The sequence below is a fragment of the Cyclopterus lumpus genome, chromosome 8, assembly GCF_009769545.1.
Source record: "Cyclopterus lumpus isolate fCycLum1 chromosome 8, fCycLum1.pri, whole genome shotgun sequence".
Taxonomy (NCBI): Eukaryota; Metazoa; Chordata; class Actinopteri; order Perciformes; family Cyclopteridae; genus Cyclopterus; species Cyclopterus lumpus.
This window is the reverse complement of record NC_046973.1, coordinates 5,405,870-5,425,888: the sequence shown is the minus strand read 5'-3', so window position 1 is coordinate 5,425,888 and position 20,019 is coordinate 5,405,870. Positions and strand designations below refer to the sequence as shown.

Sequence of the window (20,019 nt, the reverse complement as noted above, 5' to 3'; positions counted from 1 at the left end):
GCACGGAAGGAGAAGAGGATCACAGATGATCGTAGAGTGGCCCCCTTCATGGGTCGAACCCTCCTGGGACGAAAACCACCGGCAGAGAGCCCTCTATTCTAATGGTCCATACGGTTCGAGAGCACCGAGTATTATTATTATTATTATTATATTTATATGGGAGCAAATAATTGTTAAAGCTGTTTGGAGGCTATTAGGTTTTGTACGGTGCAGCATGAGTTTGATTTGTAAAGATTTTTTTGTATACGCTTTCCTGAAACTGATGTAATTTTTTGATTTGTAAATATTACCATGAAAGTAATAAATGAGCAAAAAAAGAGGACATTAATACCATTTGCAGCAGCAGCTGTCTTTTTATTATTATTATTATTATTTGCATACATTCCATGATGCTTGATCTGTAATATGAAGTCATTTCTCAGTCCCATTTTATCTCAGTCCCTCTCACATTTGGTGAAAGTAGAACACTTTTACCCCAAAAAAACATTAAAAGAAATTTGTTTTTAGACATTTATTACATGTATTCACTATTTTATTCATATATTCCACAACTTTTGTGAACCTAAGGTTTTTGGTAAACCAGTTTCTAATCTACATGAGTAAAGGTATAGTTTCACAAGACATTTGAAGAATCTTTAATAAATCAGACTTCAACTTTTCAGTTTTAGGGCCAAATTATCTTTTTTACACTGTAGCCTAAAGACAACTGGTGCTTCATTAAATGGATAGCTGAGATTGTTTTTAATGTATATCACATGTATCAAATGCAAGTGCCTCTAACAAAAAGATGAATTTAAGAAATTATGTAAAGGGGGTTAAAGTGTATGCTTATACACGTAGTATTGAATGCACCGTATGAATGTATTGAGTGGATACCTCCATGTTTACGTATAAACTACACAGAATTTACTCTGAACCCTCATTTGCATATTCCGGAACACGGTGAAGTCACAGGCTGTGACATTAAAGGTACGGAACTTACAGCACTTGAACATTCCGTGCCAGTTCCCTTATATATAGTCCATCCAGCGTTGCAGCAACAAACACTAAAGTTTTTACTAAAGCTCTTCAGCCGTCTTCAGTTTTAATGGGTAAAGTATTTGGAAAGCTCTTCACAGCTGTGGAGAAGGAGGAGTTGCCTTCCAGCTCAGAGGACATTGGTGTCGTCGCTGCAAGATGGAAGAGGAAACAAACAGAAGATGGGGAAAGCCTACCGAGGAAGAGAAGTAGGAAACCGGGCCCCTTCCCGTGGGACGATGAGTTGCCTTCCAGCTCAGAGGACATTGGTGTCGCTGTGGAGAAGGAGAAGGAGTTGCCGTTCAGCTCAGAGGACACTGGTAAGCTTTATGCCGATATTTTAACTATTATTCTGCTATAAATGATTTAAGAGACATTGAATGATTGTCTTGTCTTTTAGTTTGAGGGACTCTTTGTCCTCGTTCGTGTTGTGAATGCCGGTAAATTCATGTTGTGATGTTTTTTCTCCCATCTCTAGAAAGCGGAAACACACCCGAGGCGGCTCTGAGCGAGGGAAGCGCTAAGAGGAAGGCGGTCGACGATGACGGACCGGTTGCGAAGAAGTACAGGCTTCTAGACGAGTCAGACGTGTTTAAGGCCAAGTACCAGCAGCTGAAGAAACTTGGCCAAGGATCGTTTGGATGCGTGTTTGCTGGCTACCGCAGAGCGGATAATCTACCTGTAAGTGTTCCTCACATTTTCTTGCACACACATGCAGACACACACATGCACAGTACGGTCAGAAAGTGTAACCAAAAAGTCTTCTTTCTACCTCTTAGGTCGCCATCAAGCATATCGACAGGAAAAAAGAGTTCCACCTTTCCCAAGAAGATGATGGGTACACGATCCCCATGGAGGTCGATGTCCTAGAGCATCTACAGGCCAACTCAGAACAGCATTCAGCACCAGTTCACCTACTGGACTGGTACGTTGAGGAACAGGGGCTGATCCTGGTGCTGGAGAGACCGATGCCGGCCGTAAACCTCTGCAACTACATCCTAGACAAAGGAGGCCACTTGAAGGAAACGGAAGCCAAGGTAAGCTGCTGTAGTCATCTCAGAGTCACAGCCATGAAAACATGTCCAAGCATCATCTCTGATCCCTCAACTCTCTCTTTTTGTCTTTCAGATTATAATTAATCAGTTGGTGGATGCAGCCATTGACCTCCAGGAGAATCACATTTTCCACCGGGACATTAAACCGGAAAATCTTCTTATTGAGACCTGCATGAAGTCGCCGCGACTTCGCCTCATCGACTTCGGTCTGAGCTGCTTCGTCGAAGACGGAGACACCCATGACGTCTTTTACGGTAAGAAGTCCAGCTTCACTCCTGCTCTGTATTAACATTACTCATCGGTGACTTTTACATTGAAACAATTGCTCCTCCTCCTCACTGTCTCTTTATTATGTCTGTATATTTTAGGTTCTTACGTCCCCCCAGAGTGGTACATTCATGAGAAATACGAAGCCGGACCCTCGACAGTATACCAGATCGGAGTGGTCCTGTTCCCCATGTTCCACGGCGTGTCATATAGCGAGAACCTGTCCTTTGAGAAGCTGAAGAACGGCAGGCGGATTTCCCAACGTAAGAGAAACATACACAAATATGTCGGCAGACACAAATCTATTGACGTTGTGATGGATCACAGGACCTCACCCTTTCTTCTCTTTCTTTCTCTCCAGATTGCAAAGATTTCTACAAGGCGTGCATGCATGCGGACCCGGATCAGCGGTTCACCCTGGAGCAGCTGAGGAATCACCCGTGGCTGAGATAGTATCACACACACACACACACACGCCTACATTTAAATGTCCACGTGTCCCGGAGCAAGACACTGAACCTAAATTGCTCCCGAGGGTTGAGCCCTCTGCGTTTTAAATTGGAACATATGTGATATGTGATATATATGATATATGTGATCTTAGAATTAACATTAACATAATTAAGAAGTGTGTGATGAAAGAGAGGTGTGACGAGGACCAAACTCTAACTTTAACGTGAAGAGGTCTGAACTTTTACTTTAACGCGATGCATACATACAGACCCGGATCAGTGGTTCCCCCTGGAGCAGCTGAGGAATCACCCATGGCTTAAATAGTATCACACTTCACACACACACAAACAAATGCCTACATTTAAATTTAAACATAAACTACAAAGCGTAGATTTAAATGTCCAAGTGTCCTTGAGCAAGACACAGAACCTATATTGCTCCCGAGGGTTGAGCCCTCTGTGTTTTAAATTGGAACATATGTGATATATGTGATATATATGATATATGTGATCTGGTGGCACCTTGTGTGACAGTTATTAGTTCAATCACTTCACACAAACAAACGCCTACATTTAAATTTAAATATAAACTACACACACATAGATTTAAGCAGCTGCTGCTGCTATCTACCTACTTACCTACCGACCGACCGACCGACATTTAAATTTAAACTACACACACATAGATTAAAATATTCAAGTGTCCTTGAGCAAGACACTGAACCTAAATTGCTCCCGAGGGTTGAGCCCTCTGTGTTTTAAATTGGAACATATTGGAACATTCAAGTTAAACACCCCAAAAGATAGATAAGGTCCCTAGTCAAGTTTTGGATCAGGAACTAGGGATTAAGAAGTGGTCCCGTTGGACCAGGAAAAGAGAGGTGTGACGAGGACCAAACTCTAACTTTAACGTGAAGAGGTCTGAACTTTTTTTTTAACGCGATGCATTCATACGGACCCGGATCAGCGGTTCCCCCTGGAGCAGCTGAGGAATCACCCGTGGCTTAGATAGTATCATACTTCACACACACACAAACGCCTACATTTAAATTTAAACATAAACTACACACACATAGATTAAAATATTCAAGTGTCCTTGAGCAAGACACTGAACCTAAATTGCTCCCGAGGGTTGAGCCCTCTGTGTTTTAAATTGGAACATATGTGATATATATGATCTGGTGGCACCTTGTGTGACAGTTATTAGTTCAATCACTTCACACAAACAAACGCCTACATTTAAATTTAAACATAAACTACACACACATAGATTAAAATATTCAAGTGTCCTTGAGCAAGACACTGAACCTAAATTGCTCCCGAGGGTTGAGCCCTCTGTTTTAAATTGGAACATATGTGATATATGTGAACTGGTGGCACCTCGTGTGACAGTTATTAGTTCAATCACAAAGCGTAAATTTAAATATAAACTACACACACATAGATTTAAATATTGTATTATATATAGTCCTTGAGCAAGACACTGAACATAAATTGCTCCCGAAAAGTCTGAACTTTTACTTTAACGTAACAAGATCCAAACTTGACTTTTTATTTACCTACCTACCTACAGAACGTCCGACTGGAGCTGCTGCTGCCTCTACCTACCTACGCACCGGAGCTTCTGCTGCTACTTACCTGCTGCTTCTACCTTCCTGCTGCTGCTACCTACCGACCTACATACCTACCTATCGGAGCTGCTGCTACCTACCTATCTACATACCTACCTACCGACCGGAGCTGCTGCTGCTATCTACCTACCTACTTACCGACTGACCGGAGCTGCTGCTGCTACCTACCGACCTACATACCTACCTACCGGAGCTGCTGCTACCTACCTACCTACCAGAGCTGCTGCTGCTTCTACCTACCTGCTGCTGCTACCTACCTACCTACCTACATACCTACCGACCGACCGACCGGAGCTGCTGCTGCTATCTACCTACCGGAGCTGCTGCTGCTTCTACCTACCTGCTGCTGCTACCTACCTACCTACATACCTACCGACCGACCGGAGCTGCTGCTGCTACCTACCTACCTACATACCTACCTACCGACCGGAGCTGCTATCTACCTACCTACCTACCGACCGGAGCTGCTGCTGCTATCTACCTACCTACATACCTACCGACCGACCGGAGCTGCTGTTGCTATCTACCTACCTACCGACCGACCGACCAACATTTAAATTTAAACATAAACTACACACACATAGATTAAAATATTGTATTATATATAGTCCTTGAGCAAGACACTGAACATAAATTGCTCCCGAAAAGTCTGAACTTTTACTTTAACGTAACGAGATCCAAACTTGACTTTTTATTTACCTACCTACCTACAGAACGGCCGACTGGAGCTGCTGCTGCCTCTACCTACCTACGTGCCGGAGCTTCTGCTGCTACTTACCTGCTGCTTCTACCTTCCTGCTGCTGCTACCTACCGACCTACATACCTACCGGAGCTGCTGCTACCTACTACCTACATACCTACCGACTGACCAGAGCTGCTGCTTCTTCTACCTACCTGCTGCTGCTACCTACCGACCTACATACCTACCTACCTACCGGAGCTGCTGCTAACTACCTACCTACCGGAGCTGCTGCTGCTTCTACCTACCTGCTGCTGCTCCCTACCTACCTACATACCTACCGACCGACCGACCGACCGGAGCTGCTGCTGCTATCTACCTACCGGAGCTGCTGCTGCTTCTACCTACCTGCTGCTGCTACCTACCTACCTACATACCGACCGACCGGAGCTGCTGCTGCTACCTACCTACCTACATACCTACCAACCGACCGGAGCTGTTATCTACCTACCTATCTACCGACCGGAGCTGCTGCTGCTATCTACCTACCTACATACCTTCCGACCGACCGGAGCTGCTGCTGCTATCTACCTACCTACCGACCGACCGACCGATCGACATTTAAATTTAAACATAAACTACACACACATAGATTAAAATATTGTATTATATATAGTCCTTGAGCAAGACACTGAACATGAATTGCTCCCGAAAAGTCTGAACTTTTACTTTAACGTAACGAGATGCAAACTTGACTTTTTATTTACCTACCTACCTACAGAACGGCCGACTGGAGCTGCTGCTGCCTCTACCTACCTACGCACCGGAGCTTCTGCTGCTACTTACCTGCTGCTTCTACCTTCCTGCTGCTGCTACCTACCGACCTACATACCTACCGGAGCTGCTGCTACCTACTACCTACATACCTACCTACCGACCGGAGCTGCTGCTGCTATCTACCTACCTGCTGCTGCTACCTACCGACCTACATACCTACCGACTGACCAGAGCTGCTGCTTCTTCTACCTACCTACCGACCTACATACCTACCTACCTACCGGAGCTGCTGCTGCTTCTACCTACCTGCTGCTGCTCCCTACCTACCTACATACCTACCGACCGACCGACCGACCGGAGCTGCTGCTGCTACCTACCTACCTACATACCTACCAACCGACCGGAGCTGTTATCTACCTACCTATCTACCGACCGGAGCTGCTGCTGCTATCTACCTACCTACATACCTTCCGACCGACCGGAGCTGCTGCTGCTATCTACCTACCTACCGACCGACCGACCGATCAACATTTAAATTTAAACATAAACTACACACACATAGATTAAAATATTGTATTATATATAGTCCTTGAGCAAGACACTGAACATGAATTGCTCCCGAAAAGTCTGAACTTTTACTTTAACGTAACGAGATCCAAACTTGACTTTTTATTTACCTACCTACCTACAGAACGGCCGACTGGAGCTGCTGCTGCCTCTACCTACCTACGTGCCGGAGCTTCTGCTGCTACTTACCTGCTGCTTCTACCTTCCTGCTGCTGCTACCTACCGACCTACATACCTACCGGAGCTGCTGCTACCTACTACCTACATACCTACCGACTGACCAGAGCTGCTGCTGCTTCTACCTACCTGCTGCTGCTATCTACCGACCTACATACCTACCTACCTACCGGAGCTGCTGCTAACTACCTACCTACCGGAGCTGCTGCTGCTTCTACCTACCTGCTGCTGCTACCTACCTACCTACATACCTACCGACCGACCGGAGCTGCTGCTGCTACCTACCTACCTACATACCTACCAACCGACCGGAGCTGTTATCTACCTACCTATCTACCGACCGGAGCTGCTGCTGCTATCTACCTACCTACCGACCGACCGGAGCTGCTGCTGCTATCTACCTACCTACCGACTGATCGACATTTAAATTTAAACATAAACTACACACACATAGATTAAAATAATGTATTATATATAGTCCTTGAGCAAGACACTGAACATGAATTGCTCCCGAAAAGTCTGAACTTTTACTTTAACGTAACAAGATCCAAACTTGACTTTTTATTTACCTACCTACCTACAGAACGGCCGACTGGAGCTGCTGCTGCCTCTACCTACCTACGTACCGGAGCTTCTGCTGCTACCTACCTGCTGCTTCTACCTTCCTGCTGCTGCTACCTACCGACCTACATACCTACCTACCGACCGGAGCTGCTGCTGCTATCTACCTACCGGAGCTACTGCTGCTTCTACCTACCTGCTGCTAATACCTACCTACCTACATACCTACCGACCGACCGACCGACCGGAGCTGCTGCTGCTATCTACCTACCGGAGCTGCTGCTGCTTCTACCTACCTGCTGCTGCTACCTACCTACCTACATACCGACCGACCGGAGCTGCTGCTGCTACCTACCTACCTACATACCTACCAACCGACCGGAGCTGTTATCTACCTACCTATCTACCGACCGGAGCTGCTGCTATCTACCTACCTACATACCTTCCGACCGACCGGAGCTGCTGCTGCTACCTACCGACCGACCGACCGATCGACATTTAAATTTAAACATAAACTACACACACATAGATTAAAATATTGTATTATATATAGTCCTTGAGCAAGACACTGAACATGAATTGCTCCCGAAAAGTCTGAACTTTTACTTTAACGTAACGAGATCCAAACTTGACTTTTTATTTACCTACCTACCTACAGAACGGCCGACTGGAGCTGCTGCTGCCTCTACCTACCTACGTGCCGGAGCTTCTGCTGCTACTTACCTGCTGCTTCTACCTTCCTGCTGCTGCTACCTACCGACCTACATACCTACCGGAGCTGCTGCTACCTACTACCTACATACCTACCGACTGACCAGAGCTGCTGCTGCTTCTACCTACCTGCTGCTGCTATCTACCGACCTACATACCTACCTACCTACCGGAGCTGCTGCTAACTACCTACCTACCGGAGCTGCTGCTGCTTCTACCTACCTGCTGCTGCTACCTACCTACCTACATACCGACTGACCGGAGCTGCTGCTGCTATCTACCTACCTACATACCTACCGACCGACCGGAGCTGCTGTTGCTATCTACCTACCTACCGACCGACCGACCAACATTTAAATTTAAACATAAACTACACACACATAGATTAAAATATTGTATTATATATAGTCCTTGAGCAAGACACTGAACATAAATTGCTCCCGAAAAGTCTGAACTTTTACTTTAACGTAACGAGATCCAAACTTTACTTTTTATTTACCTACCTACCTACAGAACGGCCGACTGGAGCTGCTGCTGCCTCTACCTACCTACGTGCCGGAGCTTCTGCTGCTACTTACCTGCTGCTTCTACCTTCCTGCTGCTGCTACCTACCGACCTACATACCTACCGGAGCTGCTGCTACCTACTACCTACATACCTACCGACTGACCAGAGCTGCTGCTTCTTCTACCTACCTGCTGCTGCTACCTACCGACCTACATACCTACCTACCTACCGGAGCTGCTGCTAACTACCTACCTACCGGAGCTGCTGCTGCTTCTACCTACCTGCTGCTGCTCCCTACCTACCTACATACCTACCGACCGACCGACCGACCGGAGCTCCTGCTGCTATCTACCTACCGGAGCTGCTGCTGCTTCTACCTACCTGCTGCTGCTACCTACCTACCTACATACCGACCGACCGGAGCTGCTGCTGCTACCTACCTACCTACATACCTACCAACCGACCGGAGCTGTTATCTACCTACCTATCTACCGACCGGAGCTGCTGCTGCTATCTACCTACCTACATACCTTCCGACCGACCGGAGCTGCTGCTGCTATCTACCTACCTACCGACCGACCGACCGATCGACATTTAAATTTAAACATAAACTACACACACATAGATTAAAATATTGTATTATATATAGTCCTTGAGCAAGACACTGAACATGAATTGCTCCCGAAAAGTCTGAACTTTTACTTTAACGTAACGAGATCCAAACTTGACTTTTTATTTACCTACCTACCTACAGAACGGCCGACTGGAGCTGCTGCTGCCTCTACCTACCTACGTGCCGGAGCTTCTGCTGCTACTTACCTGCTGCTTCTACCTTCCTGCTGCTGCTACCTACCGACCTACATACCTACCGGAGCTGCTGCTACCTACTACCTACATACCTACCGACTGACCAGAGCTGCTGCTGCTTCTACCTACCTGCTGCTGCTATCTACCGACCTACATACCTACCTACCTACCGGAGCTGCTGCTAACTACCTACCTACCGGAGCTGCTGCTGCTTCTACCTACCTGCTGCTGCTACCTACCTACCTACATACCTACCGACCGACCGGAGCTGCTGCTGCTACCTACCTACCTACATACCTACCAACCGACCGGAGCTGTTATCTACCTACCTATCTACCGACCGGAGCTGCTGCTGCTATCTACCTACTTACCGACCGACCGGAGCTGCTGCTGCTATCTACCTACCTACCGACTGATCGACATTTAAATTTAAACATAAACTACACACACATAGATTAAAATAATGTATTATATATAGTCCTTGAGCAAGACACTGAACATGAATTGCTCCCGAAAAGTCTAAACTTTTACTTTAACGTAACAAGATCCAAACTTGACTTTTTATTTACCTACCTACCTACAGAACGGCCGACTGGAGCTGCTGCTGCCTCTACCTACCTACGCACCGGAGCTTCTGCTGCTACTTACCTGCTGCTTCTACCTTCCTGCTGCTGCTACCTACCGACCTACATACCTACCGGAGCTGCTGCTACCTACTACCTACATACCTACCGACTGACCAGAGCTGCTGCTGCTTCTACCTACCTGCTGCTGCTGCTATCTACCGACCTACATACCTACCTACCTACCGGAGCTGCTGCTAACTACCTACCTACCGGAGCTGCTGCTGCTTCTACCTACCTGCTGCTGCTAGCTACCTACCTACATACCGACCGACCGACCGGAGCTGCTGCTGCTATCTACCTACCGGAGCTGCTGCTGCTTCTACCTTCCTGCTGCTGCTACCTACCGACCTACATACCTACCGGAGCTGCTGCTACCTACTACCTACATACCTACCGACTGACCAGAGCTGCTGCTGCTTCTACCTACCTGCTGCTGCTATCTACCGACCTACATACCTACCTACCTACCGGAGCTGCTGCTAACTACCTACCTACCGGAGCTGCTGCTGCTTCTACCTACCTGCTGCTGCTAGCTACCTACCTACATACCGACCGACCGACCGGAGCTGCTGCTGCTATCTACCTACCTACATACCTACCGACCGACCGGAGCTGCTGTTGCTATCTACCGACCGACCGACCAACATTTAAATTTAAACATAAACTACACACACATAGATTAAAATATTGTATTATATATAGTCCTTGAGCAAGACACTGAACATAAATTGCTCCCGAAAAGTCTGAACTTTTACTTTAACGTAACGAGATCCAAACTTGACTTTTTATTTACCTACCTACCTACAGAACGGCCGACTGGAGCTGCTGCTGCCTCTACCTACCTACGTGCCGGAGCTTCTGCTGCTACTTACCTGCTGCTTCTACCTTCCTGCTGCTGCTACCTACCGACCTACATACCTACCGGAGCTGCTGCTACCTACTACCTACATACCTACCGACTGACCAGAGCTGCTGCTTCTTCTACCTACCTGCTGCTGCTACCTACCGACCTACATACCTACCTACCTACCGGAGCTGCTGCTAACTACCTACCTACCGGAGCTGCTGCTGCTTCTACCTACCTGCTGCTGCTCCCTACCTACCTACATACCTACCGACCGACCGACCGACCGACCGACCGACCGACCGGAGCTGCTGCTGCTATCTACCTACCGGAGCTGCTGCTGCTTCTACCTACCTGCTGCTGCTACCTACCTACCTACATACCGACCGACCGGAGCTGCTGCTGCTACCTACCTACCTACATACCTACCAACCGACCGGAGCTGTTATCTACCTACCTATCTACCGACCGGAGCTGCTGCTGCTATCTACCTACCTACATACCTTCCGACCGACCGGAGCTGCTGCTGCTATCTACCTACCTACCGACCGACCGACCGATCGACATTTAAATTTAAACATAAACTACACACACATAGATTAAAATATTGTATTATATATAGTCCTTGAGCAAGACACTGAACATGAATTGCTCCCGAAAAGTCTGAACTTTTACTTTAACGTAACGAGATCCAAACTTTACTTTTTATTTACCTACCTACCTACAGAACGGCCGACTGGAGCTGCTGCTGCCTCTACCTACCTACGTGCCGGAGCTTCTGCTGCTACTTACCTGCTGCTTCTACCTTCCTGCTGCTGCTACCTACCGACCTACATACCTACCGGAGCTGCTGCTACCTACTACCTACATACCTACCGACTGACCAGAGCTGCTGCTGCTTCTACCTACCTGCTGCTGCTGCTATCTACCGACCTACATACCTACCTACCTACCGGAGCTGCTGCTAACTACCTACCTACCGGAGCTGCTGCTGCTTCTACCTACCTGCTGCTGCTACCTACCTACCTACATACCTACCGACCGACCGACCGACCGGAGCTGCTGCTGCTATCTACCTACCGGAGCTGCTGCTGCTTCTACCTACCTGCTGCTGCTACCTACCTACCTACATACCGACTGACCGGAGCTGCTGCTGCTACCTACCTACCTACATACCTACCAACCGACCGGAGCTGTTATCTACCTACCTATCTACCGACCGGAGCTGCTGCTGCTATCTACCTACCTACATACCTTCCGACCGACCGGAGCTGCTGCTGCTATCTACCTACCTACCGACCGACCGACCGATCGACATTTAAATTTAAACATAAACTACACACACATAGATTAAAATATTGTATTATATATAGTCCTTGAGCAAGACACTGAACATGAATTGCTCCCGAAAAGTCTGAACTTTTACTTTAACGTAACGAGATCCAAACTTGACTTTTTATTTACCTACCTACCTACAGAACGGCCGACTGGAGCTGCTGCTGCCTCTACCTACCTACGTGCCGGAGCTTCTGCTGCTACTTACCTGCTGCTTCTACCTTCCTGCTGCTGCTACCTACCGACCTACATACCTACCGGAGCTGCTGCTACCTACTACCTACATACCTACCGACTGACCAGAGCTGCTGCTGCTTCTACCTACCTGCTGCTGCTGCTATCTACCGACCTACATACCTACCTACCTACCGGAGCTGCTGCTAACTACCTACCTACCGGAGCTGCTGCTGCTTCTACCTACCTGCTGCTGCTACCTACCTACCTACATACCTACCAACCGACCGGAGCTGTTATCTACCTACCTATCTACCGACCGGAGCTGCTGCTGCTATCTACCTACCTACATACCTACCGTCCGACCGGAGCTGCTGCTGCTATCTACCTACCTACCGACCGATCGACATTTAAATTTAAACATAAACTACACACACATAGATTAAAATATTGTATTATATATAGTCCTTGAGCAAGACACTGAACATGAATTGCTCCCGAAAAGTCTGAACTTTTACTTTAACGTAACGAGATCCAAACTTGACTTTTTATTTACCTACCTACCTACAGAACGGCCGACTGGAGCTGCTGCTGCCTCTACCTACCTACGCACCGGAGCTTCTGCTGCTACTTACCTGCTGCTTCTACCTTCCTGCTGCTGCTACCTACCGACCTACATACCTACCGGAGCTGCTGCTACCTACTACCTACATACCTACCTACCGACCGGAGCTGCTGCTGCTATCTACCTACCTGCTGCTGCTACCTACCGACCTACATACCTACCTACCTACCGGAGCTGCTGCTGCTTCTACCTACCTGCTGCTGCTACCTACCTACCTACATACCGACTGACCGGAGCTGCTGCTGCTACCTACCTACCTACATACCTACCAACCGACCGGAGCTGTTATCTACCTACCTATCTACCGACCGGAGCTGCTGCTGCTATCTACCTACCTACATACCTACCGTCCGACCGGAGCTGCTGCTGCTATCTACCTACCTACCGACCGATCGACATTTAAATTTAAACATAAACTACACACACATAGATTAAAATATTGTATTATATATAGTCCTTGAGCAAGACACTGAACATGAATTGCTCCCGAAAAGTCTGAACTTTTACTTTAACGTAACGAGATCCAAACTTGACTTTTTATTTACCTACCTACCTACAGAACGGCCGACTGGAGCTGCTGCTGCCTCTACCTACCTACGCACCGGAGCTTCTGCTGCTACTTACCTGCTGCTTCTACCTTCCTGCTGCTGCTACCTACCGACCTACATACCTACCGGAGCTGCTGCTACCTACTACCTACATACCTACCTACCGACCGGAGCTGCTGCTGCTATATACCTACCTGCTGCTGCTACCTACCGACCTACATACCTACCTACCTACCGGAGCTGCTGCTGCTTCTACCTACCTGCTGCTGCTACCTACCTACCTACATACCTACCGACCGACCGATCGGAGCTGCTGCTGCTATCTACCTACCGGAGCTGCTGCTGCTTCTACCTACCTGCTGCTGCTACCTACCTACATACCTACCTACCGACCGGAGCTGCTGCTGCTATCTACCTACCGGAGCTGCTGCTGCTTCTACCTACCTGCTGCTGCTACCTACCTACCTACATACCTACCGACCGACCGGAGCTGCTGCTGCTACCTACCTACCTACCTACCGACCGGAGCTGTTATCTACCTACCTACCTACCGACCGGAGCTGCTGCTGCTATCTACCTACCTACATACCTACCTACCGATCGGAGCTGCTGCTGCTATCTACCTACCTACCGACCGACCGACCGACCGACATTTAAATTTAAACATAAACTACACACATAGATTAAAATATTCAAGTGTCCTTGAGCAAGACACTGACCCTAAATTGCTCCCGAGGGTTGAGCCCTCTGTGTTTTAAATTGGAACATATGTGATATATGTGATCTGGTGGCACCTCGTGTGACAGTTATTAGTTCAATCACAAAGCGTAAATTTAAACATAAACTACACACACATAGATTAAAATAATGTATTATATATAGTCCTTGAGCAAGACACTGAACATGAATTGCTCCCGAAAAGTCTGAACTTTTACTTTAACGTAACAAGATCCAAACTTGACTTTTTATTTACCTACCTACCTACAGAACGGCCGACTGGAGCTGCTGCTGCCTCTACCTACCTACGCACCGGAGCTTCTGCTGCTACTTACCTGCTGCTTCTACCTTCCTGCTGCTGCTACCTACCGACCTACATACCTACCGGAGCTGCTGCTACCTACTATCTACATACCTACCGACTGACCAGAGCTGCTGCTGCTTCTACCTACCTGCTGCTGCTATCTACCGACCTACATACCTACCTACCTACCGGAGCTGCTGCTAACTACCTACCTACCGGAGCTGCTGCTGCTTCTACCTACCTGCTGCTGCTAGCTACCTACCTACATACCGACCGACCGACCGGAGCTGCTGCTGCTATCTACCTACCGGAGCTGCTGCTGCTTCTACCTACCTGCTGCTGTTACCTACCTACCTACATACCGACTGACCGGAGCTGCTGCTGCTACCTACCTACCTACATACCTACCAACCGACCGGAGCTGTTATCTACCTACCTATCTACCGACCGGAGCTGCTGCTGCTATCTACCTACCTACATACCTACCGACCGACCGGAGCTGCTGCTGCTATCTACCTACCTACCGACCGATCGACATTTAAATTTAAACATAAACTACACACACATAGATTAAAATAATGTATTATATATAGTCCTTGAGCAAGACACTGAACATGAATTGCTCCCGAAAAGTCTGAACTTTTACTTTAACGTAACAAGATCCAAACTTGACTTTTTATTTACCTACCTACCTACAGAACGGCCCACTGGAGCTGCTGCTGCCTCTACCTACCTACGCACCGGAGCTTCTGCTGCTACTTACCTGCTGCTTCTACCTTCCTGCTGCTGCTACCTACCGACCTACATACCTACCGGAGCTGCTGCTACCTACTACCTACATACCTACCGACTGACCAGAGCTGCTGCTGCTTCTACCTACCTGCTGCTGCTATCTACCGACCTACATACCTACCTACCTACCGGAGCTGCTGCTAACTACCTACCTACCGGAGCTGCTGCTGCTTCTACCTACCTGCTGCTGCTAGCTACCTACCTACATACCGACCGACCGACCGGAGCTGCTGCTGCTATCTACCTACCGGAGCTGCTGCTGCTTCTACCTACCTGCTGCTGCTACTTACCTACCTACATACCGACTGACCGGAGCTGCTGCTGCTACCTACCTACCTACATACCTACCAACCGACCGGAGCTGTTATCTACCTACCTATCTACCGACCGGAGCTACTGCTGCTATCTACCTACCTACATACCTACCGTCCGACCGGAGCTGCTGCTGCTATCTACCTACCTACCGACCGATCGACATTTAAATTTAAACATAAACTACACACACATAGATTAAAATATTGTATTATATATAGTCCTTGAGCAAGACACTGAACATGAATTGCTCCCGAAAAGTCTGAACTTTTACTTTAACGTAACGAGATCCAAACTTGACTTTTTATTTACCTACCTACCTACCTACAGAACGGCCGACTGGAGCTGCTGCTGCCTCTACCTACCTACGCACCGGAGCTTCTGCTGCTACTTACCTGCTGCTTCTACCTTCCTGCTGCTGCTACCTACCGACCTACATACCTACCGGAGCTGCTGCTACCTACTACCTACATACCTACCTACCGACCGGAGCTGCTGCTGCTATCTACCTACCTGCTGCTGCTACCTACCGACCTACATACCTACCTACCTACCGGAGCTGCTGCTGCTTCTACCTACCTGCTGCTGCTACCTACCTACCTACATACCTACCGACCGACCGATCGGAGCTGCTGCTGCTATCTACCTACCGGAGCTGCTGCTGCTTCTACCTACCTGCTGCTGCTACCTACCTACATACCTACCTACCGACCGGAGCTGCTGCTGCTATCTACCTACCGGAGCTGCTGCTGCTTCTACCTACCTGCTGCTGCTACCTACCTACCTACATACCTACCGACCGACCGGAGCTGCTGCTGCTACCTACCTACCTACCTACCGACCGGAGCTGTTATCTACCTACCTACCTACCGACCGGAGCTGCTGCTGCTATCTACCTACCTACCAACCGACCGACCGACCGACATTTAAATTTAAACATAAACTACACACATAGATTAAAATATTCAAGTGTCCTTGAGCAAGACACTGACCCTAAATTGCTCCCGAGGGTTGAGCCCTCTGTGTTTTAAATTGGAACATATGTGATATATGTGATCTGGTGGCACCTCGTGTGACAGTTATTAGTTCAATCACAAAGCGTAAATTTAAATATAAACTAGACACACATAGATTTAAATATTGTATTATATATAGTCCTTGAGCAAGACACTAAACATAAATTGCTCCCGAAAAGTCTGAACTTTTACTTTAACGTAACAAGATCAAAACTTGACTTTTTATTTACCTACCTACCTACAGAACGGCCGACTGGAGCTGCTGCTGCCTCTACCTACCTACGTACCGGAGCTTCTGCTGCTACCTACCTGCTGCTTCTACCTTCCTGCTGCTGCTACCTACCGACCTACATACCTACCTACCGACCGGAGCTGCTGCTGCTATCTACCTACCGGAGCTACTGCTGCTTCTACCTACCTGCTGCTGCTACCTACCTACCTACATACCTACCGACCGACCGACCGACCGGAGCTGCTGCTGCTATCTACCTACCGGAGCTGCTGCTGCTTCTACCTACCTGCTGCTGCTACCTACCTACCTACATACCGACCGACCGGAGCTGCTGCTGCTACCTACCTACCTACATACCTACCAACCGACCGGAGCTGTTATCTACCTACCTATCTACCGACCGGAGCTGCTGCTATCTACCTACCTACATACCTTCCGACCGACCGGAGCTGCTGCTGCTACCTACCGACCGACCGACCGATCGACATTTAAATTCAAACATAAACTACACACACATAGATTAAAATATTGTATTATATATAGTCCTTGAGCAAGACACTGAACATGAATTGCTCCCGAAAAGTCTGAACTTTTACTTTAACGTAACGAGATCCAAACTTGACTTTTTATTTACCTACCTACCTACAGAACGGCCGACTGGAGCTGCTGCTGCCTCTACCTACCTACGTGCCGGAGCTTCTGCTGCTACTTACCTGCTGCTTCTACCTTCCTGCTGCTGCTACCTACCGACCTACATACCTACCGGAGCTGCTGCTACCTACTACCTACATACCTACCGACTGACCAGAGCTGCTGCTGCTTCTACCTACCTGCTGCTGCTATCTACCGACCTACATACCTACCTACCTACCGGAGCTGCTGCTAACTACCTACCTACCGGAGCTGCTGCTGCTTCTACCTACCTGCTGCTGCTACCTACCTACCTACATACCTATTGACCGACCGGAGCTGCTGCTGCTATCTACCTACCGGAGCTGCTGCTGCTTCTACCTACCTGCTGCTGCTACCTACCTACCTACATACCGACTGACCGGAGCTGCTGCTGCTATCTACCTACCTACATACCTACCAACTTACCGGAGCTGTTATCTACCTACCTATCTACCGACCGGAGCTGCTGCTGCTATCTACCTACCTACCGACCGATCGACATTTAAATTTAAACATAAACTACACACACATAGATTAAAATAATGTATTATATATAGTCCTTGAGCAAGACACTGAACATGAATTGCTCCCGAAAAGTCTGAACTTTTACTTTAACGTAACAAGATCCAAACTTGACTTTTTATTTACCTACCTACCTACAGAACGGCCGACTGGAGCTGCTGCTGCCTCTACCTACCTACGCACCGGAGCTTCTGCTGCTACTTACCTGCTGCTTCTACCTTCCTGCTGCTGCTACCTACCGACCTACATACCTACCGGAGCTGCTGCTACCTACTACCTACATACCTACCGACTGACCAGAGCTGCTGTTGCTTCTACCTACCTGCTGCTGCTATCTACCGACCTACATACCTACCTACCTACCGGAGCTGCTGCTAACTACCTACCTACCGGAGCTGCTGCTGCTTCTACCTACCTGCTGCTGCTAGCTACCTACCTACATACCGACCGACCGACCGGAGCTGCTGCTGCTATCTACCTACCGGAGCTGCTGCTGCTTCTACCTACCTGCTGCTGCTACCTACCTACCTACATACCGACTGACCGGAGCTGCTGCTGCTACCTACCTACCTACATACCTACCAACCGACCGGAGCTGTTATCTACCTACCTATCTACCGACCGGAGCTGCTGCTGCTATCTACCTACCTACATACCTACCGACCGACCGGAGCTGCTGCTATCTACCTACCTACCGACCGATCGACATTTAAATTTAAACATAAACTACACACACATAGATTAAAATATTGTATTATATATAAACCTTGAGCAAGACACTGAACATGAATTGCTACCGAAAAGTCTGAACTTTTACTTTAACGTAACGAGATCCAAACTTGACTTTTTATTTACCTACCTACCTACAGAACGGCCGACTGGAGCTGCTGCTGCCTCTACCTACCTACGCACCGGAGCTTCTGCTGCTACTTACCTGCTCCTTCTACCTTCCTGCTGCTGCTACCTACCGACCTACATACCTACCTACCGACCGGAGCTGCTGCTGCTATCTACCTACCGGAGCTACTGCTGCTTCTACCTACCTGCTGCTGCTACCTACCTACCTACATACCTACCGACCGACCGACCGACCGGAGCTGCTGCTGCTATCTACATACCGGAGCTGCTGCTGCTTCTACCTACCTACATACCTACCGACCGACCGGAGCTGCTACCTACCTACCTACATACCTACCTACCGACCGGAGCTGCTATCTACCTACCTACCTACCGACCGGAGCTGCTGCTGCTGCTATCTACCTACCTACATACCTATTGACCGACCGGAGCTGCTGCTGCTATCTACCTACCTACCGACCGACCGACCGACATTTAAATTTAAACATAAACTACACACACATAGATTAAAATATTGTATTATATATAGTCCTTGAGCAAGACACTGAACATAAATTGCTCCCGAAAAGTCTGAACTTTTACTTTAACGTAACGAGATCCAAACTTGACTTTTTATTTACCTACCTACCTACAGAACGGCCGACTGGAGCTGCTGCTGCCTCTACCTACCTACGTACCGGAGCTTCTGCTGCTACTTACCTGCTGCTTCTACCTTCCTGCTGCTGCTACCTACCGACCTACATACCTACCGGAGCTGCTGCTACCTACTACCTACATACCTACCTACCGACCGGAGCTGCTGCTGCTATCTACCTACCTACCTACCGACTGACCGGAGCTGCTGCTGCTTCTACCTATCTGCTGCTGCTACCTACCGACCTACATACCTACCTACCTACCGGAGCTGCTGCTGCTTCTACCTACCTGCTGCTGCTACCTACCTACCTACATACATACCGACCGACCGATCAGAGCTGCTGCTATCTACCTACCGGAGCTGCTGCTGCTTCTACCTACCTGCTGCTGCTACCTACATACCTACCGACCGACCGGAGCTGCTGCTGCTACCCACCTACCTACCTACCTACCTACCTACCGACCGGAGCTGCTATCTACCTACCTACCTACCTACCTACCTACCGACCGGAGCTGCTGCTGCTATCTACCTACTTACCTACCGACCGACCGACCGACATTTAAATTTAAACATAAACTACACACACATAGATTAAA

General features: G+C 48.3%; 1 protein-coding gene across 1 annotated transcript; it reads left to right on the top strand.

Annotated features, from left to right (window-relative positions):
• The first annotated feature begins 1,087 nt into the window (after window positions 1–1,087).
• Window positions 1,088–3,116, top strand: LOC117734729 (serine/threonine-protein kinase pim-1-like). Its single transcript, XM_034538991.1, has 6 exons — window positions 1,088–1,226; window positions 1,496–1,698; window positions 1,797–2,054; window positions 2,146–2,326; window positions 2,441–2,602; window positions 3,061–3,116. Exons 1-6 carry the CDS (start codon window positions 1,088–1,090, stop codon window positions 3,114–3,116), a joined length of 999 nt encoding a protein of 332 aa, XP_034394882.1.
• The last annotated feature ends 16,903 nt before the right edge of the window (window positions 3,117–20,019 follow it).